This window comes from Calonectris borealis, chromosome 2 (genome assembly GCF_964195595.1).
Source record: "Calonectris borealis chromosome 2, bCalBor7.hap1.2, whole genome shotgun sequence".
Taxonomy (NCBI): domain Eukaryota; kingdom Metazoa; phylum Chordata; class Aves; order Procellariiformes; family Procellariidae; genus Calonectris; species Calonectris borealis.
Window position 1 is genome coordinate 105227239 of NC_134313.1, and position 22631 is coordinate 105249869.

At 36.5% G+C, this 22631-nt stretch overlaps 1 protein-coding gene across 8 annotated transcripts in view; it reads left to right on the forward strand.

The window, feature by feature from the left end:
* Positions 1 to 22631, forward strand: part of ATP9B (ATPase phospholipid transporting 9B (putative)) — a 173382-nt gene that overhangs the window by 145019 nt on the left and 5732 nt on the right. For 6 of the 8 annotated variants that reach the window (XM_075142839.1, XM_075142840.1, XM_075142841.1 and 3 more), the window contains 12 exons: positions 6622 to 6783; positions 8279 to 8371; positions 9550 to 9633; positions 10185 to 10355; positions 13175 to 13273; positions 15782 to 15871; positions 16340 to 16484; positions 16816 to 16880; positions 17336 to 17491; positions 17648 to 17712; positions 18924 to 19032; positions 21901 to 21958. In XM_075142839.1, coding sequence (XP_074998940.1) covers positions 6622 to 6783; positions 8279 to 8371; positions 9550 to 9633; positions 10185 to 10355; positions 13175 to 13273; positions 15782 to 15871; positions 16340 to 16484; positions 16816 to 16880; positions 17336 to 17491; positions 17648 to 17712; positions 18924 to 19032; positions 21901 to 21958 — 1297 coding nt within the window. Of the gene's footprint in view, positions 1 to 6621; positions 6784 to 8278; positions 8372 to 9549; positions 9634 to 10184; positions 10356 to 13174; positions 13274 to 15781; positions 15872 to 16339; positions 16485 to 16815; positions 16881 to 17335; positions 17492 to 17647; positions 17713 to 17975; positions 18148 to 18923; positions 19033 to 21900; positions 21959 to 22631 lie in introns of those variants that run through there. The other 2 variants (XM_075142844.1, XM_075142845.1) reach the window with 2 other exon arrangements.

Genomic DNA, 22631 nt, shown 5'->3' on the forward strand with positions numbered 1-22631 from the left:
TGGAGTTCAAAGGTCACAGACCCAAGCTATTCAGGGGCATGCTATGAACAGGAGCCTTTGAAGACCTTTGCTCCCCTTGGTCAGAAAAGATTGATCAGTCACGATTTTTAATGACTGCTTACTCTCATAAACCAGCTATTTATTGGTTATGCTTTGTCCTGCATATTATATTCTCAAGCATTTCTAATTCCAGGATTTTGAATATTTAAATACTACTTTAAAGTGTGGTCAGTTATTTAATTCCAACGTTTCTGTCCAGAGACAACAGAGTTGCTAAAATTAATTACAAGGATACAAAGACAATCATTTAAAAACAGACAGGGAAATGATATGCCCTTAGTGAAGCAGCTTTTGTGTTTACAAAAGTGAAGCTGTAATGTATGAGACATGTTGTATTGTTTAATTCATTTTATTGTATGTGCTTATTGAAGCAAGACTAATTGTGTTGTTTTGTCAATGTATTGTGAAAAGCAAATCACTCAGCATAAAACCATCACTTTCATGACCTTCGAGACCCACAAAGAATAACTACTCCACAGCTTGTCTTGAATATTGATCAGCAGTTTTTTCACATGATCAAGCTGTATTTTTAAGTTAATAATTTTATTTTAATTATGAAGTTTCTCGATGAAAAGTGATAGACTGCAAATGTTAGTTATCAAATCATTGTTTATAAATATAAACAAACCAGTGCTGATTGGAAACATGTGTGAGTTGTTGTTGAACAATCCAAACAGAAACTATTGGGAACACTCAGGCAGTGGGAAAAGGAAATCTCACTACTTCTTCCCTGTTTCCAAACCAATAGCCTTAACTTCAAAATGCCACACATATAATCTCTGTATACCTTACACGGCAACCTGATTTTTGAAAGTAGATCGTATTGTCTGAAGTGAAGATGCTCTTAAATACTCTGAAACAAATGAAGGTTGGTTACATGAGAATTCTTCTAAGCAGCAAAACGAGCTTTCAAAATTTCCATCCCTAGTCCTTCTTTCTCACCCTACAAATTGTTCCCTCATATATGCCAAAACCCTCAAAGCTTTTATTTATATGGGTCATTTTTCAGTTTAAGTGGTCAGGTTCATAGCATGGCTCCAGAAAAGCTGTCAGCACAACTGTGGGGGAACTCCCCAACTGCTGGATGGGGTGGAAAAGAACTGCCAACACCAGCCGTGAGGTGGTGGGTCTTTTTCTTAAACTGATGTTAGCGCAAAAGGGAATATTGTGTGTTGAAAGTGACAATTAGTCATAAACTGTTTTGAGCAACACTTTGTAAATATTGAGCAGTTAGATATTTCTGGTAGGGAGCAGCAACGGCAGGCTGGCCTACAAGGAAAGGGAAGCCAGGAGCTGAGTATGATAGCCAGGCTGCTAGAGGCAGCGGCCTCAGTGATGAGGTGTACAGCCCCACAATGTCCAAGCAAGGTGAAAAGAGCATGTCCCATGATGGAAACCAGAGACAATCAAAAGTATAGATCGTTGTACAGGTCTGTGGTGATGAGGCACGTCTGAATTCAAGCCAAGAAGTCAAATCATTAAGTCAGGATCAGGTCCCGAGACAGTAACCAGTATTAGCCACAGTCTGGTGATTGCAAGGAAAGTTCATGGCAGTGAGGCTGGTCCAAAGCCGGGAGGTTGTGTCTGCCTATCAGGGCCAGGTCAGCGGGGTATGTGGCCAAGTGTGGGCATAGCTGCAATGTGACTGCAATGTAGCTCTCACACGGCCAAGCGTGAGAGCCAAGTGAGAGGGAGAGGGAAGCCTCCATGGAGGCTTCTTCGAGCTGTTTCTTTATCACAGCTCTTAACAGTGAGCTGGCCTTGAACGCGGATGGTTAAACTGCTAGGAAGGAGAGTGCACTAAGGCCTTGACAGTTTCACTCTAAATAGAGTTTTGAATATTTTTTCATAGAAATACATTGCTATTCCGTCTTGGTTGATAAAAACTTATGTTTGAGTCAAGTAAGTATCCAATCTCTGTTTCAATTTACCCAAACTAAGAGTGGGTTGGGTTGTTTGGTTTTTTTGTTTCACTTCGGCTTTCTCTCTCAAAATATTCTGTTATAAAAAACAAAATTAGTGGATTAGGTTCCTAAGACCAGCTAAGTTCCAAACAGCCCAGAATTCAAAGGGAGCGGTAGCAGTATGATGGTTTGTATGTTCCAGTCCTGATTGATGTAGTATCTAAAGCAAACAAAAACAGCCTTAGGGCATTTTTTTGGTCTTCTGCCAAGCAGTAACAGCCTTTTAGGATTGATCCAGTAACTGAAGGTCTTCAGGATTCAGCAGGGTGCTTCAAATACCTCACTTTGTGGATTTATAACCCTATGTGCCCAAAGGCAAGGCGAGTTTCATTTTTTCAAGTGACCATATCAGATTTTCTTTAACTGGAACTTCTTCATGCCATCATGCTCCCAAGATGACAAGTAACTAGAGGTAGCTACGTTTTGCACAGAGCAAAGGGACTCTGTGTTGCAATTCCCCAAACTGAAAATTGGTAAGGCAGCTGGGTGATAAGTGATATTTCCTGTTGGTCCAGAGGAAGCTAAGGAAGATGTTAATCTGAGAGGGAATGAGAGTGCCTTTCCTTGTGTAAGTTATTCACCCTCACAGGGAAAGATCAGGAGAATTCAGAGGTGGGCTTTGAGTTGGGCTATGTAAGGAACAGTCCTGTACATACTGACTGAATGGCCTAAAGCCATCTAACACCACTCCAGAGAGAAGCAAACTCCTGTTATTTGATAGGGCAGGGGGGTACTTAACTCTTTCATCCTCAGGGTTGAAAGTAAATAAAGATACAGCTGTTCCTTTAAATGCTTTCTATGGACAATCTGTTTCATCTTACATGTCAGCCTTAATTTTGACTATTGACTTATGTGCTTAGATATTTGTAGCATTTTCTGCCACATAATTATTTTCATTTGTGTTACTAAATGGGAGTCATAGGCTAATAGAACTTATTGTAGAAGATATTTTTTCCTTTAAAAAAAAAAAAAAGTTGACACCATGGTTGGAAAAAAAATCATTTAGAATGTAATTGGTGTACAATAAAATTAAATATACCAAGGTTTTTGTAGCCTATGAGTTTACATGTTTTCTAAAGTTTTTTAAAAATTGTTGACTAGTATTTATTTTAGGTTAAGATCAGTCTAATGTTCTAATTAAAGATGCAGTTCTGAATCCACAACAGGAATAATGGTTTTGGGTTTTTTAATGTGCTTTATATGGAGTCTGTGAAGTCCTTAACTATTCATTTTCCTGACTCTAGTAGGCTTAGGTTTTGTGACTGATAAAATAGGCAACTGCATTATTGTCACTTAACAACCCTATGTACTTTATGGAACTTTATAGAAACTACCTAAGATATTTATAAGCTGCTTGTTTTGATTCAGTTCTGTAAATGAACATTTCTAAACAAATGGGATGATTATGTCCCCAAAACATGGAATTAGTATGCGTGGTCTGTAACAACAGTGCTTCTGAAATGTCTCCTCTTCATGCCCCTCTCGAGATGCACATGTTCCTCAGGCAGCTGAGGTAGACACACCGTCCTGCTCAGAGAAGCTGCTTCCACATCCTGAGCTGGTACTTCTGTAGGTTACAGTGTGGGTCGCACAGTTACTGCTTGAGTTGAGTTTTTTTATGAAGTCTCTGAATTTGACTTTGAATGGAAATCTGTGCTGTGGTAATTGAAGAGTTTGATATTTGGGGCTATGAACTATGGAAACTCTGAGGGTCGGGTGGCCTCTAGTGGAGAGACACTGCTGACAGAGGCAACCAGAGCTCTACAGTGGGCGTGTGGTAAATAGAAACATCTGAAAGATTTTGTTGAAGAAGCACTAAACAAGAGGTGTTTCTCAGTAGCTTTTGTCAGATCTGTTGCATTTCCGTTTCATAGTGCAAGTATTTGCTACCTTCATTCCTCATTTGGAAGTTGCTACTTTCACCTTGTCACGCAAGAGGTGGATAGCCGTCTTTACCCTCTGGATTGCTACTGAGGAGGAGGACAACTAGCAAGTTAGAAAGCACAGAAGCTCTCTTTGACTCCACTACATTACCTGTCCTGGGAACACCACGCAGTTAGTGGGTTCAGGTGCACACCTGTGTCTCTCTAGTGGGCGGACCCTATATCTACCAATGTTCTTCTGTCTACCAGGCAGCCAGTTTCCATAGAAGGGAAGCTTGGTGATAAGCCAGACAAGAGCCACAAAATATTCAAATAAGTCCCTAACCTGGATTCAGGAAAGTTGACACATTTCATCTGTGCGTGTTAGGAAATCAATGGTTATGGGCAAATAAATATTATAATTAGAATAGATTTTTTTTTTAAAAGCAAAATGGTAGCATCAACAGCAAAGACTTTGGTGCTTGTCCAACCTTGGATTGCTTTATCTGACTCCATCCAATACATCAAGCTCTGTAGAAGCCACAGCTGCTGCGTTTACCTGGCGTTCTAAGGGTTCTTCATGTATGCACACTAGATCGCAAAACCATTTTAATGTAAGGTTTCAGAAACGTATTCAAGAGAAGAAAATATACTTGTAGAGGGGAAACCTCAAGAAGAGAGACTTACCTAAGAATCCTTTTTCTGAAATCTGTATAGCCAGCCATTCAGTATATATTTATTCGTTAAGATTTATAATTTAGGTTTTCATGCCATTTGTGAAATACTTTTTTCTTTTTTTTCTTTTCTTTTTTTTTAACTTGTATATTCTAAAAGCTTCAGATATTTAATGGTAAGTTCTGGCTATGTTGCTCTGGATGCTGTTAAGGTCTAGCTGCTCTGCTTCATTCTGAATGATGAAAGTCAAACTTAATGTCTTGTTCTCAAGTTTGTTCAGTTGCCTTTTAGGCATCTATTTGACTCTTGAGCCTTATTGACTATTTCTGCTATGGTGTTTGCACTGATCAATTTAAAAGAAAAAAAAAATATGCAGTTGTGTGTAGGCCAGGTATAAGAATCCAAAATGACTGTGCTGCAAAATGCTAATTCAAATGGTAGGTGAAGCCAAGCATAAACGAAATAATAAACAGATGTGAGTCACCAAATATAGAACACTTAAGTCCTAGCTGCAAAGGGACACAAATGAGATGATAGGGTATTAGTAGAAAGATGCAATTTACAGGTCAGAATGTAATAGTAACCTTTCACTGTGAAAATTGAAAATTAACCTTGGGAGTATTGGATCATTTACAGCTTATATGGTACTTCTATTGAAGAAGAAAAATCTTTAAAAAGACTTCCTGTGATTTCCGAGGTTTTAAAATGGTGCTTTTCAAAGTGTGTTCTTTTCTCTTCTGTAACTGCATCTCTCTGTATTTTCATTTGGTGATGCATACACAGATGGCATTGCTAGGGTTTCTTAGGGGTTCACACAAATTTTTTTCCTAATTTTAAATTTTCATAGAAGCTATGGTGATTTACTTCTTTGGGTGAAGTTCTTAGTGAGCATTAGTCATCATGTCAGTTGAACTTATCTAGGGATTTTACTACTTGCATGTCTTTTATCAGACTGCTTAATTTTTATTTTTTTCATCTTGGCTGAGATTAATAGCAGAGGCAGGTTCCATAAAAATCATGTGAACTTCATTATAATTACCTTTCTAGTAATTTAAAAATCTGGTTTCCAATAATGATTAGCATTTGGAAAAACAAAAATAGAATTGAGGAGGAGAATATTTTTTTATCAGAAACCTCCCATTCAGATATGGAATATGGCTTGTATATAAACTAACAGTAAAGCAGTTTTCCTGAAGTATTAATTTTTTGAAGGAATAAACCACACGGTGGTGGCGATAGAAAAATATCTAATGTGTATTTTAAAGCGTAACATAGGAGAAAGTAGAAGCTAGATGTCATGCACTTTAAAGCAGCAAAAGTAAAAAAAAAAAAGCTATTCTCTAATGCATGCATTTAAGATGCCAGGTAGTGGTGGCTAACAGTGATTATTGTATAATGCAGCATTTCTGGGTTTGTAAAAGGGACTTTCACAAGCGTGTTTGTAGGATGCGGTATTGTAAGCTTGGTTTCCATCTCATTTGGTATGGTAAGAACTCAATTATATTATTGTTGAAACAATGTAATAAAATGATGCAAGTGAACAAAGTCAGCTAAAAATAAGATCCTTTGCTTGTCTATTTACTATATATTACTGTGTGTCAACTTGCATGTAATTGTAGATCTAATAAAATGTTTTATATGGAAATACTCCCAAAATCTTTTACTTACATAGCTGTGTCATTGGTACAGAAAGTATATTCTGGTTCTGCATAATTTCTACTGGATGTCCTTTAAGTATTGTTGAATATATATCTGTTTTTTTTTATTAGAACTGTTATTTCTGAACAATATATTCTAAATACCTCATTTGCAGGAATAAGTTCAAATAAGTTTTTATATTCTTCGTAAGAATTTTTGTAAGCTTTCTAAAGAGAATACTCATTTGATGTATTTTTTGTACTCAGTCTACTGCTATTCACATTTTTTTTTCCTAGATTCTTGGAAGAGTTTAGACCTTTACCCTAGCAACAGTTGTTTGGCTTTAGCCTAATTTATATAACAGTATAATAGACCTTTCATACTTAAACGTGCCTCTTTTTTCTTTTTTTTTCTTTCTTTAGGTAGCTCTAGTGCAGTGGACAGAGAGTGTTGGTCTCACTCTGGTTAACAGGGATTTGACCTCAATGCAGCTGAAGACCCCTGGTGGACACATTCTGACGTACTATATTCTGCAGATCTTTCCCTTCACTTCTGAGAGCAAGCGCATGGGGATCATAGTTAGGGTAATTTTGGGGGTGTTCTGGGTGTTGGTTTTTATTTCTCAAAAAATGTTTTTACTGAATGTTTATTTTTATAAAATTTAATAGAAACGTGATCCTTCGGAAATGCACTTCACAAGATTTTGAAATGGAAAGTGTACCTTTGACACAGGTACACATGAAATACTAGGCAAGCAATTGCAGAAAAATCAGGCTAACCTGATGTTGCAGAGAGCTTTGTAAAGGACAAACTCTTCTCTTACACGGGAACGTGTTAATTTCACTACGTCACGCTTAGCCTCTGATGCTGCAAGTTGCCTTTAAGCCTTTGTTTTTAATTTTCCATTTATTTCTTTCATACAAAGTATATTGCCTCTTCAAGGCATAAATTAACGGCTGAAATTTCTTACAGTAGTAGTTAGCATCTTTTGATACTGCTAGTGCTGCTGCTTTTCTAGACCCAGTATTGATATCTAAACTCCTGTGCATACACAGCACAACCCACAGGGTCTAAGACTTACAGGATATGTGCTTAGTTGTCTCCTAGGTGCCCAGTTGGGAGCATAGTAATAATCATTAAAACCTCAGATGAAAAGAACCCAAACACCGTGCTAAAAGGAAGGTTTAAACCTCTGCGAATGTTAAGCCATCCACACTACATACTTCTACCTTCTCCCTACCTAAAATCTGACACTGTAGCAGAACAGCATCAGACCACATTGTTAGATGGTTAGATCAGTGCCAAGTCCCAGTTAAATAGGTGTCAAACTCATCCCATTTTTTATTTGCCCGTGATGACAAGCCAGGCATGCCATTAGCCTTAGGCAAGGATAATTCAGGCAAAATATGTGCATGTTTAGGTCTGGAGAGACCTTGGCAAGTCTGCGTTTCATTAGGTGAGGTTGGCACTAAGAGCCTGTCTAACAGTGACATGTTCAGAGATAGGAAGCTTGCAGATCAGACTAATCCCTTCCTTCTGCAACAGACCATACCTCAGAAACTACTGATTTGGGTTATATTTGCCTGCATGTGAATTCTCTGAATATGCAATGAATGTTTCATCATTAAAATATCTGTAACAAGCATTTACACTAAGTTATTCGTAAATTTTTAATTACTTAGGTATTTCAAAGATACAGAGCAAGCTTCCTGTTGTAGGTTAGATAGTTTATGCCACGAAAGAAACAAAATAGTAGTTAGGGGGGGCATAACAGTGATATTTTAAAATTTAGACGGGCAGTTTAGGGGAGCTGAGAATCTGTTACTCACATTGACTTCAGTTAGAACTGATCCTCTTGTATGAGAAAGTAGGGAATATGCATCTCGATGGAATCAGAGATGTCGTTCAAAGTAGTAACATCAAGTAATAAAATTTACCCACCTCTTGGCAAGGTACTTTATCCCTTTTATAAATGATAATCCATTGACTACTTCGAAAGACAATTAGGTTATTGGTAGGTGATTGTTTGACTGTATAAACAAATATTTTTTTCCCTCCACTTCTTTTGTAAAATTTTAGGATGAATCTTCAGGAGAAATTACATTTTATATGAAGGGTGCAGATGTTGCAATGTCCACTATTGTACAGTACAATGATTGGTTAGAAGAAGAGGTAAGAAACAAAATCAAAATTTATAAAAATTAAAATTTTGTAAAAACTAAAAATTTAAAATCAAAACAGCAGGTATTGTTGGAATAGGTTTAAAGGAGAACCTGAGCCAAAGCAGTAGTGGGTTTTGAAGTTCAGTTACATATATCCTGAATGGGTTTTAAGGGATTAGAATTATTTCCAATTCTTGAATAACCCACAGCTTATACCAGCAAAGCTGGTAGTCATAGCAGAACACGTTCCTACTTAAAACAGCGAAATTTGTTTTTCATTGACTGACCTTTCACATAAAACCTAATTACTTCTGAGAAGTATTCTGCTATAAACCTATTTATCCTGAAATGCCCTTGTTTTATCAAATTCTGCAGTGAGGTATGATTATGAATTACAAAGTTTAATAAGGGTTGCAGCCAAATTGAAAATTTTTTTTGCCACATTATTATTAAACTTAATATAAAATAGCTTGTGACTGAATTTCAAAACTGATTAATATTTTTCACTGTGTGGCTCTAGTAGGTACCAGCAATCATCTTATTTTGACCCTACATACAGACAATATGTTAATACAATGATTACACCATGTATGTTCATAATGGTATTGGCAATATGAATCAATATCTGCTGCAGGGCAGTTTGATTTATTCAGGGACATGAATAAATTAAACTCCCTCAAGACCTAGCAAAATGTCATAAAAATTACTTTTGGCGATAATGATGCACAATTAATTGTAAAATACTTGTTTAATTTATTTAGCTTTATGAGGTCAAATCAATAAGTGTTTTGCACTGGACAGCCTTGTTTTTCATTAAGACATACTATTCCATGGCTATTTTTAATGTGTAGATATTTTTCTGATAAGAAGTATGCTCAATGTAAAAAGAAAATGTAGCCCTGTTACATGCCTCAAAAATAGTTTTAATTTATTTTAAAACTTCAACCTAAAAGGGATTTTCTTTAAGCTAGGAGAGGAAATCTAATTGGTTTACCGATAGCATGCCGCTTTATTTGGGGGACCTGAAGTATAATAGCTTTTTATTCTGTTTGTGCCTTCTCCAAAATAATCTAAGAGTCTAAAGAAACACCAAAGTTATGGTACAGATGTCCCCTGTTAGCATATAGTATAAAACGTCTACATACGGTTGAATATTTGCATAACTATACTGTGGTTTGGTCCATTTAGTGTGGTAATATGGCACGAGAAGGACTGCGTACGCTGGTTGTTGCCAAAAAATCACTGACTGAGGAACAGTATCAAGATTTTGAGGTATGAAGGAACAGAGTGATCTTGTGCTTCACCATATTTAGTTACTTCAAGGGGAACATTCCTCTTTTTTATTCTATTAAGGTGGCAAAAAATATTCATACTTAAAATATCGATAGTTGAGGTATGGCACACAATCTGTTAGAGACTTTGTCATTTGTTAGTGATTGTTCTGCAGTCATACATAGGATACTGTTTTGCTTTATTATGTGGCTGGACAGTGTTTCCCAGAAGCTAGCATAATTTTAATTATGTAGCTTCAGCATGACCTAAAAAATCTACTTGTTCTCAAAGATAAGGGCAGTTCCTGCTTAGACGCTGTGATGCCTAATTCTTAATAGTTCTTCAAAAGATGTTCTCTTGAGGTGATTTGTCAGAAAAAACACGTATAACATTGGGTGTAAAGTAAAATTCGCTCTTTTAATCTTGTTCTTGATTGAAAATATTTAAAGACAAACATTTAGTTTAGTGAATCCATATTATAACTGATTGGTAGACTGAATGCATACTTTATGAGTCATAGCAAATTCGTAAGTGGTTTTGTGTTTGTGCAGAGTCGATACAACCAAGCAAAGTTAAGCATACATGATAGAAACCTGAAGGTTGCTGCTGTTGTAGAGAGTTTGGAGCGAGAAATGGAATTGCTGTGTCTCACTGGAGTAGAAGATCAGCTGCAAGCAGATGTTAGACCAACTCTAGAGATGCTAAGAAATGCTGGAATAAAGGTATTAAACGCACATACTGCTGACATAACAGGTTATCATTTCTTAACTTTTTTTTAACAAGGCATGAATTATCTTTGTCTATATTCAGGTTCATTCAAAGTAAGAAATATGCCAAGTCCTGAATACATTCTGGGCATGAGCTAGCAGAAACAAACAAGACATTGTGTGCGAAGTTCCCTTGTCCACCACAGGTTTTGTTGATCTTTAGCTTGCTTCTGTAGGAAAACTACCATGGATAAATGTATGTGACTCCTAGTCATTTGTTCCCTGACTGTCTACAGTAAACTGTCCAAGCTGGCACTACGTGAGTTTGGCACAAGATTTGTATAACAGTATTTTCAGGCTTCACGAGAAGTCTCAGCAAAGATCAAAAGGTGAATCGTTTGAACTAGAATTCAGAACTGCCCTTGGAGTTTGTTCAAGTCATGTTCAAGGGACAGTCAAAGCTTTGCACAAGAGTTTGTGCTGTGTTTTGTTCATAGGCAGGCTATGCTTGACAGCTATCAATTGCACATATAGAAGTAACATATTTATTTGAGAGAGGGTTTGAAATAAATATACGAGCAATATCTGAGGGGAGTGGGCAAGACTATATACATTTTGCTTGAAGCAGAGTGTCAAACTCTGCACAGCAAAGGTGTGTTGACTTTGCGTTGGTTAAACTGAATCAGATACAATGGTTTTTTTAGCCTGAGAAGGAGGGTAAGTTATTTTGCTATGCAGCAAGCATGGGAAATCTCTTTACATGAGAGAGGAGCAGAATGCATGGTGCTCTGCCTTGGAACAAATGATGAGTCAGTTGAGAATTTATGGTTAGAATTAGTGGGCAGACCAATGTGGACAACATTATGGTGAGTGTCTACTACAGACTGCCTGATCAAGAATTAGAAGAGGCCTTCTTCAGACAATTGGAAGAAGCCTCACATTTGCATGTGCTGGTCCTTGTGCTGGACTTTAACCACCCCGATATCTGCTGGAAGGGCAACGCAGGAGAGCACAAGCAAACCAGGAGAATTTTGGAGTGCAATGACAATGATTTCCTGACACAGGTGATTAAGGAGTCAACAAAGAGAGATGCTCATACTAACAAACAAGGAGGAACTGGTCAGGGATGTGAAAGTTAGTTGGGGGGACAGCCTTGGCCACCCACAGTAGTTATGAGAGGGTGAAGTTCAGCAGGCTCAGCAAGATCTTACTAATGTCTAAATAAATACCTGAAGGGAGGGTGCAAAGAGGACAGAGCCAGGCTATTTTTAGTGGTGCACAGTGAAAGCATAAGAGGCAATGGATGCAAACTACAATAAAGGAAGTTCCCCTTGAATATAAGAAGAAAATTTCTTACGTGTTCTGGAGCAGGTCTCCCGGAGAGTTTGTGGAGTCTCCATCCTTGAAGATGTTCAAAACTGTCTGGACATGGTCCTGAGCAGCCTGCTGTAGTTGACCCTGCTTTGAGCAGGGGAGTTGGACTAACCAACCTCCAGAGGCCCCTTCCCATGTCTGCTATTTTGTTATTCTGTTTTTAATTAATCCCTGTCCCCCAAAGGCTTTCAGGTGAATTAGCTGGTAATACAGTGGTGTGTACAATTAGAAAAATATGTGTATGTATGATTACATCAAATTTCTTTTTAGTATGGTGTGACTACTGCAAAGTACTTACATATTAGTACTTCATGTATAGTATTTTCTCGTTTGCTCTTGATATTTCTTCTATATGTGCTCACTTCCGACTGTTAGGTATATCCTGCTACAAATAGGTATAGAACAGTGTGACAATTTTTAGGTTGTGTGGTTGGTTTTTTGTTGGGGTTTTTTTTTTTTTTTTAATGATTAGTTCTAGGATTTCAGAGCATTAAAACTGTTCTGGCTTTAATTACAGCCAACATTATAGTTGGCTGGAAAGACAATAGTAGCTGCACATAGGTCATAAAATTATAGATGACTCGCTTACTGATGAGAAAACATGAGGCTTTTGTCCATTCAGTGACCCACATGGACACTAATGAAAAGGATCTTACCTGAGATGTACAGGAAAAGAGGGAGACAGAGGCTTACAGTTAATAAAATTGCAACTGTTAACTTAGTAACTATCCAGTAATAACTCCTGCAGCTTAAGTCATTCTTTCTATATGGTCTGTTCTGTTTGCTCTAGGGCTAATGGTCTTTCATCCGGATGTCTGTGAACTTTCTTGGTGTTGAGGGGCTGAGGGAGAGAGAGCTGTCTCACTTTAAGAACAGATGGATCCTCAATCTTGTTCCTTAAACTTTAATGCCTTCATCCCAATTCTGCATGGTCAGTGGGCAGGATCTTTTTGGAGCATTGGGACTGTAGCTCTTCCTCCAGGATATGCTGTCTCATTGCTTGGCCGCTGCTTTCTGATAGATTCTCACTAGGGTCACGGACTGTTGTGTCGCATCATTTTGCTGACAAATGTTCTCTCTCTTGTAGTTGTCTGCATCCTCACTCTTTTGATCAAGGTAGTATCAGGGCCATAGGGAAAAGCTTTTATGCTTTCCCTGCTGTTTAGCTATGCCAGTGGGTTCCCCCAGAGTTTCACCTTGTCTTCATGTAAATTGAGACATTGGCCCTTGTGAGAAGGGAAGGGGGATGGAGCTGCCTGAAGTAAAGACAGTTCCCTTCTGCTTTGTGTGTTACTGCAGTAAAAACTGCTCTAATTTTAATTAAAAATGCACATATCAGTATATTTTCTTTGGTAATCTAATTCCAAAAACTACCAGAAAAAAGTTGAAGAGATGTCATTTAGATTTGGAGAACAGACACATTAATGTCCAATGGAGTAAACTTTTACATTATTTTGCAGATATGGATGTTAACAGGAGATAAACTGGAGACAGCAACATGCATTGCGAAAAGTTCTCACTTAGTGTCTAGGACTCAAGATATTCACATTTTCAGACCTGTAAGTATAGTTCTAACTTTTTTGTTGGTTCATCAAAGGACAGCTAATAACAGTGTTGCCTTATTTGATTAGTAGTTGGCTGCTTGTTAAAAATTCCTGGGTTATTGTACTGAGTGTCATAATAATGGTCAAGAGAGTAGTACTTAGGTTGTTATTCAAGGATGTAGAATTACAAAGCATTGCTTCTGTTTAAGGGTGCTTGTTTCTAGATCTGTTGATATGCTACTGAAATATTTGTAGCCATGTTTGGGTGACCCAGGTTCAACATGCATTTTACACTTTTCACTTACACAGTGGGCATAGTAAGGTGCCTCTGAATAATGATGGAGAGGGGTCTATGTGAGGCACTGAGCCAGTAGGAGAGAGTGTCCAGGAATTTAGTGGACATGTGGTTCTTGCTTGTTCTAGCATTTTCATTAATACAACTCTTTAGACTCAAGCACAATTAATCCTGAATTAAACTGTGATGCCAACATCCTCTGTATAGACGTAGTTCAAATCAGTATGAGAAAATTAGAATTTTTTTGTATATCATGATATATATTTGCATTTTATTAACAGACTGTTTAAGATAATTGTTAGAAAGGTAAACTGAATATCTTTTTCTATACACTTTGGTTATATTTGCATAGCATCAACTCTACTGAAGCCAAACAAAAATAGATTTTCCAGACATTGATTGATGCTGTGTGATCAGACATAATATGTCTGTGTTTGTTCTAAATGAACCACTTGCACCTACAGAAATAATTATATGAATATAATTTACATGTAAATGTAGTTTCTTCTGAAGCATCAGAATGGCAAATTAGGCCCTGCAGACTACTATTTGCAATTAAATTATTAATGCTTCTGATAAAACTTCAGATCAATTTTTGTTGACCTTTCCATGTTGTAACACCACAAATTAAGTCTTCCTGAACAAAATCTATTTAGTTGAGTCAGATTTTTATTTTCATTACCTCGACTGGTAATAAGAGATCAGCATAAAACTGTGTTAACTTAGAGTACGCAAAGTTTTAAATAAGTTAGAAAATGGATTTATACAGATTTATTTCCGTGGCTGTATTTGTTGCAAAGAAATAACTACTGGATTAATGTAAGAAAATACCAAACACTCTAACACTTCTATTTTAGTTACAAATTAGTAAATAAAAAATTACTTACTACTTTGGCTTCCCAAAAAGATGCATTTTGATTTTAATGCTCTTCCTTTTTATTCTTAGAAGTCTCAGCTTCTTCATTTTTTAATGAAATTAACTGATACATTGTTCTAGAGGTATTTACAAATTTTTTAAAAATACCTCTGTTAGGTGAAAGGTAGAACAGAGAGGGCAATTACTGCTCATCAGTGTGCGCCAAGTGCTGACATCTTTTAATCTCTGTAATGCAGAAAGATTATAATGGGCCAATGCAATCCGGGGTTCCTAACAGTTGGCAGACAAGGAGCTTTCTCTTTACATGTTTAACTGTGGGAAAGGGGGAAAAAAATTCTGAATTGGGGCATGTGTATGGGTTTTTCTGTTTGCAGGTGCTTTTTAATGTAACTCAAATTTTATGTGTAGTAGAGCCCGTCTGAAGGGAGAAAGGTCTTTGGACTGCATCTGATTCTGGGTAGTAGTGAACCAAAGACAAATCTTCACGTTCAGTGTAATTAAGACTCATATATTTTAAAAGTTATTTAATCAAAGTGCTGACAGAGCCAAAATTAAAAGTGTAATCAGAGTTTGTGTTTTATTCTGTGCTTGGAACTTTATCTTAGATGATAGCTCTAAAATACATTGATCTTTTATTGGAAAAAAACCAAAACTGCCAATCTTCTCAATCTCCTCCATGAAATTTTTCATGTTCTATGTTCTAGCTTAAAACCTTCCAAAATCCATTTGGTAACCTTTGACCATTTTTTGCATTTCACAGCTGGGCCTTTCTGAAACAATAATTATGTAAATTTAAAAATCTATGATGTAGTTCTTTTGTATTATGCCACTTGATCCTGCTTGCTTACTCATGCAAGATCCAAAAGGATTAGTACTAATGAGCGTTTTTATGTGCCTTTTGAAATCTGTGTCTACTTACCCAAACTGAAGGAACTATTAATACGAACATTTTGCATTATTCTAAGAACATATTTTACTGGTTAATAAATAAAAGTTTTGGGGTTTGCTCAGTTTATTGTCTATTTATTTCTCTAGCCCTGCCAAGATGGAAAGACTCGGATCAGCTTGAACTTTAGATATTTTAATATTATTAATTCATTAATTTTGTAGCCCTGATCTACTTTGGTGAGGAACTAGTTAAGCTGACTACGTAGATTTTCCTTGTTTTGAGGATTACTTTTTCACTCCATAAGTGTAGTCACATCGCATGAGTATTCGGCTTGCACTGGGATAAAACACTTGTTGAAGAACCAAGGCCTTCTGGGCATGGGTTCTCAAATCCTGATTTATTTAGGCAGGTTTTTTTTAAGAATATAATAAAAATCTTTTAAGTGAATGTTTTTTATTGAAGGTTACCACTCGAGGAGAGGCTCACTTAGAACTAAATGCCTTTAGGAGGAAGCATGACTGTGCCTTGGTGATATCTGGGGACTCGCTTGAGGTAAGAACTTGGTTTCTGTCAAATTACATTTATCTATATACTGACGTTGAAAAAGTAAAGTATCAGTGTCTTCATGCTCTTAAACTTTTTTCCAATATTTGCCCATACTTTAAGTTGTCCTTAGAGATAGTTTTGTTTTTCACTGAGTGCTAATTAGAGGATGTGTGTTCTAGATGGGCTAATGTTATTGGTTCTCTGTTCTCCTGTACGGTAACAGAATGGAATTTGTATGCAGCATGCTTTAATATTGTCTCTTCTCTTAACCTCAAAGCATGTTGGCTCTCCAAATGAAAGAGAACGTCCGTTTAAAATGATAAAGCCACAGTCAGGAGAATGTGGCTTTTTTCTCCCAGATGGGTGTTGTGCAAGCAAAATTTCAGAAAAGAATTCTTTATATTGTGTTTTTGTGTTAGACTACATATAGTAGTATTTAATCGTAAGTAAATGCAAGTGTATTTTTTTCCTTAGGTTTGTCTGAAGTATTATGAGCATGAATTTGTAGAGTTGGCTTGTCAGTGTCCTGCTGTAGTGTGCTGCCGATGTTCTCCCACCCAAAAAGCTCATATTGTGAAACTGTTACAGCACCACACTGGAAAACGCACATGTGCAATAGGTAACTTGGCACGATCTTCATTTGCAGTAGCTAAAATCTATAATAAACTTAAGCAGTAGATGGCACCATTGAGAAATAGTTGAAATAAAACCAAAGAGACTTCTTTATCAACAGTCAGGTATTATGTAGCTGTGGCAGAAAATGCCATTCCATGGGAAAGGTGAGGTTATCTTCTTTATTCCACAGTAAAAAGTCTTGATTGCTGAAGTAATTAATCATAATCCATAGGTTAATTGTAAGAATTTAAAGGTATACAAGAGGTTTCTAAAATACTGGAAGGCCAGGAGAGTAAAACCTCTGAAGAGCTGAATATTGCAGTGACATTTTCCAGGTGATGGAGGAAATGATGTCAGCATGATCCAAGCAGCAGACTGTGGAATTGGAATTGAAGGCAAGGTAATGTTAGCAGTTTCATTGTCAAATATGTGCCACGTAGTAGTATAGTAACATGTGATTACAAGCTTTATTCTTAAACAGTAGTGAATTGATCATTTCTAATTAAAGTATGCTGTAAGATGATAAAAATGCTTAGTCTTTGAACTAATATTTTCTTTGCTTCTATGTCCTCTGCTTTATTTTTTTAAATATAAAAAGCAAGAAAATCAGAAAACACTATAGTTACTTCTGTGTAGCATCTACCTGAAAGAAGCAGGATAGGCAATTAAACTTGTTAACGGCCACTGCATCTTAGAATATGCACAAAAAATTGTCCTTTGTGTCTCGTTGCAGGGTTGATTTCTGAAGCAGGAGCAAACTTGACTTTTAAAATTAATTATCACTTAGAATTTTGAAATTTGAAACACATCTTTTACACTGGGTTTTGTATTTGGAATATTTTTGTTTTATTCTAGGAGGGAAAACAAGCTTCCCTAGCAGCTGATTTTTCTATCACACAGTTTAAACACATAGGTAGGCTGCTGATGGTACATGGTCGAAACAGTTACAAAAGATCAGCAGCACTTGGTCAATTTGTCATGCACCGAGGCCTTATTATTTCAACTATGCAGGTATTTAAAACTTCGTTTTCTAAATAGTTAAAAACACTATGTCTGTCTTTGAAATGCCACAAAATCTTAATCAACCAGTATTGTTATTTTTTTCTTTATTGTAATGTTTTGTATATAGAATTATACTAAATATATATAATCATCTGCTTTTTGTAGGCTGTATTTTCATCAGTCTTCTATTTTGCATCTGTTCCCTTGTACCAAGGATTCCTAATGGTAGGGTAAGTCAAAACCAACAGTTACAATACCTGGTAATAAATATAGCAAATTAACTTATTAAATAACATCATGTAGTTGGTGTCTGCCACATTTTTCATACATTTATCATTGGTATGCTACCAAAACCTGGAATTAGTCTGCAAAGAAAAGTCAAACTAGGTTGAATGTGCACTATATGAGGGGGGAAGCCTTATTATCAGCTCTCTGAAGAGAGGGACCTGCATAGCCTTAGAAGAAGATACCGTATCACCTTTTTCACATACAGGGTGAAAACAATAGAGGAAATCTCCCAGACCAGTTTCAGCTGTTACACAGATTGCCATACAAGCCTCAGTGAGAATCACAGATTTTTCTGTTAAAAATGGAGCTGAAACTACCGACTATGAAATTTCCTCTGAGAGTGCACTACCCAAGTCTGCCACATAGATTTCTGTTCAGGTGAATGTATACAGGATTAGGAGCACCCTGCTCTTGTTGCAGAAGCTGCTTTAGTAATATGATTCCCCAAGTCATACAGCTGAGGGATATGCATATATCCGTGTTTGGCCCTGCTCTCTGCCCCTTCTGTCCTAAGACCTTCTTTTTATACTTCTTGTGAACAATAACAACTTAAATCAATAGTAACTTAAATCATAGTCAAATCAAGGTCTGATTACACCAGTCTCTGCAGAGGCAAGCAGTAGACCTCTCCAAAATGTTTGTAAATAGTTCTGCTAAGTTCTAGGAAAGTACATACTAAAGTATACATCTGGCATGTGCATGCTAAAATCCAAAGCCACTTACAGAGCTGTTAAGACTTTTGTTCATCCACCTACCTATACTATGATGTCCGGAATATAGTGCTTGTTTTTTCTTCAGTTTTAATGCCATCATCTGTGGATGAATTTATATGTCAGGTCTTTGAACTGGTTGTCTAAAGTGCAAGTGTACAGGGAGTATGGTAACAGGCGATAAGCTTGGGTGATATATATAGAAGAAATAAATGTATTTGCTCTTTTTGAATGTATAAAAGTTCTGTAACTTCTCATGACTGGCAGCTTTTAGAAACACAAGAGCAGGTTGCACGTGTAAAGCTGTATTGGTAAGCTGTCTCAGTACTGGATAGAAGAACCAGTTTAATTCCACTTACATAAAAAGAATAATTGAACTCAGTAGATCAGTTTAAAATCATATCATACAAAAGTGTCAATTTATGTGCTTTCCTTTCACCTAGGTATGCAACCATATACACTATGTTTCCAGTCTTCTCTCTAGTATTGGATCAGGATGTGAAGCCAGAAATGGCATTGCTATATCCAGAACTTTATAAGGATCTCACAAAGGTATGATGTCCTCAGTGCTCAGATATGAACAAATGCTGAAATCTCTGGTGTGCAAAACTGGGAATTCTTACAATCATTTTCTTAAGGTATTCCATATAAGACAGATGCACAACTAATGTAATGCTGACTTTTGTACTATAAAAATAATCCATGGTAGCAAATGTTCCACTCAGTTTTAATAATGCATTTGTTAAGTCACCAATGGTTGGACTGAAATGATTCAAACATGAAGGTGTGTTGATGTAAAAGTTGCTTTCAGTCTGGCCCCAGGATCTCTGATCTAGAGTTATTTATGCTTACTTTTTCACAGCTCCTTTCTCCTTTTTAACTGGTAGATTAAATTATAGATTTTTTTTTTCCCCCCAACTTACAAATTACTACTGACCTCTCCAAAAGCTGACTTTCTTTAAATAACAGATATGGATAATTGATATATCGTAACTGAATCATCTGTAGATACTGCTTTTTGTGTGTTTGCACATACCTGCAAACAATGAAAGTGTATAATTTCTTTACCCTCAAAAGTGAAACAAATCTCAAGATTCTGTTTTCATAAGTTTTGTGAAAAGTACTTCTGCTCCATCTTAAACTGTCAGCTAGAAAAGTTATGATCCAAGGCAGAAGCAGATAGTCTTTTTAGGAATAGTAGATTCTTTGAAGATGTGTCTAGAAGTGCATATCCTTTCAACTCTAAAAGCAGACAGTAGTCAAAGAGGGTTCAAACTTTTCAGAGCCTTTGTCTTTTTAATTGTACTAAATTAGCTATTAGCTATGTTAGTCTGGGAGAATTTTTTCTCATCTTTTGGAGATCTTGATTCTCTCTTTCTTCTCTTCAGAATCTTTAAAGTTTCTTTGTGAGATTTCACCCTATGGTTAATCTCAAAAAAGCATGGCCTTACACCTGCTAAAGGCAGTTGTAAGCTTGACTGTGGAAACCTGTTGATGGAACTTGGAAGCATCTTATTTCCAAAGATAGAAGTTAACCTGTACTTGGAAACTGCCCAGGATGGGTTGTTGAATACAGGCTAAGTTTTTTGTTTGGGCTTAAATGACAGTTCTTGGAGATGCTGAATCACTGGCTTTTCCAGCTTATGTTGCACCTCTATGAAGATTAAATAAGTAGAACCCAAATAATTCTCTTCAGAAGAAAAACAAAAAAAAGAGAATGTGGAGAAACTGGAGAGTACAGTTCAGTCCATTGTGTGGGGCAGATGATGATCAGTGAATGATTATGGATGAGTAGTACAAAAAGTTATTTATGTGCTACATTTGACCTCGCTATTACAAGGTAATCCTATTGTGAGTGTTTATTACCACAATTTATGATTATGCTGCTTAGTCATGACACTATGAAGCCTACGTATTTCTGCACATAATTTTTCAAATTATGGACTCTAAATGCAAATCTCTACCAATGCTATTCAGCTAGTGTTATTCAAACATGTGTTGACATGGACTATAATTTTATTCCTAGGAATTGGTTTCTTTTCTGGGATATGCTAGTGATGAAAATGCTTTTTAGATTTTTAAAAGAATAAGATATATTGGCAGAAGTCATTGACAGTCTCTTGCTCCGGTGCAAGAAGAGGAGAAAATTAGCAAGGTTCAGAAAGACGGGTGTGGCCCCATACCGTGGAGGACACACTGATTCAGTATTACTGTCACTGTGGCTCCTACAGAGTTATAGCTAGAAAAGCTGATGAAAATTTGAAAGGAAGTACAAGTTAGAAGGCTCTCTGCTTTCATCTGAAAATGATTCACAGCCTGTTGTGGAGCATTCCTTAGAGGCTCAGGAGTGACTTACCCCTTCTAGTTCCATAAAGGTGAACCAAAACTCAAGCTCATTCTTATTTCACAAATCTCGCTGATTGGGAGCTATGGTTGAAGGTGGAAGCAGTGTCCAGTACTCAAAGGAAAATGAGTAGGCTCTCGGAGGAGAAAAAAAATTTAATGTTTCTTTGTGCTTGTACAAGAATTTTTTCCCATATGTTCAGTCTGTCACCAACATTCTAGACTATATACAGAATTATGAAAATGTCTTTAGTACCTTGCCATGTACTCTGTCTATCCAAGAAAATGTTTTAGCCTCTACTGAAGTAATAGAAAGAGTTAATTCATCACTTTCTACAGCAGTGAAGCACATTTCTTTATAAAGTGCTAATTATTCCCTGTTCCAGAGTGATCACTACTTTTGTGCCAAAATGGCTGCTTTGTTGGCCGTTTTATCCTTTTAAATGCATATCCTTTCAACTCTGCAATTCTAACATATTGAAATATGTCATATGCACATGTACAGCATTTATTCTTTGATTTATGCATATGTTTCAATTTATAACATTCACAATCACGAGAAGATTTAAAATGTATCTGGTAACAGTTACTTGCTGAAAACTTACAGTAGTCATCTGTTTAGTCTATGAATGCAAAGAGACAGTTTATCCAACATTTAGAAGTGACATTTAGTAGTGACAGTTTTGCTTGACGTTTAGGTCAGTATGTACACAATGCTATTTTTCTTGAAGACTACATTTTAAAAAACAGACATAAAAACATTTTAAATAAAAAATAAACTCATTTTACTGTAATTATCCCTCTGAAAACCAGCCAGAGCATTGCAAGGTAAAGTATCTTTGCTGTTTAAGGCCTTAACTGTCCTACCCCCAAATTTAGACTTTGATTTCTATATAAGTTTGCAATGAAAAATCATAAAAACAAGTGGAAGCTTTTTAGCCTGTATCACTTCAAAGACTGCTTATTTTACTTGTAAAATGTCTCTCTAGTGATTAACTATCAAAAATATATGAACTAAGTAGATTTTTTTTTTTTTTTAAAGTTGTGTTTAACTGTCCTCTCACTTGTTTCCCTTAGGGAAGATCTTTGTCATTTAAGACCTTCCTCATCTGGGTTTTAATCAGTATTTACCAAGGTAGGAGAGAGTCCTAATTTTACTGAACTGAGAATTTTGTGTCTGCTATTAGCAATATTGCTTTTCAGCTGCAGGTTGAATTCCCAAAGCTTAACATTTCATCAGCAGTTACATATATTGCTTTCTGTTTATCTTGTAAATCGATATTCCTATAGTGTGCCAGGCCTATTCAAAACATGGCATGGGTTGGTATTTTTATTGATGCGTGTCGCCTAAAAAGGACATGTTTTTAATTAAATGCTAATCTTGAAAAAAATTAATGAGTGCTTATCACATTGCATATATTTACACAGTAGTTTTCTTTCACGGAATGACACAAGTACTGTTGAAGAAATCTGAGTTATGTAATCAGTTAAAAGTAATTACACTTTCAGCAATATCATTTATTTGTAGCACTTGACAAAATGAGGTTAATTAACAGTTCATTGAATATATTGCACTAAAAGGTGTTTAATTTTCTAAGAGTTTTATTTCTTTACTTAAGTACCTTTCAGTACTTAAAGGGGGTTTATAAGAAAGATGGCGACAAACTTTTTAGCAGGGCCTGTTGCGACAGAGCAAGGGGTAATGGTTTTAAACTAAAAGAGGGTAGATTCAGACTAGCTATATGGAAGAAATTTTTTACAATGACGGTGGTGAAACATTGGACCAGGTTGCCCAGAGAGGTGGTAGA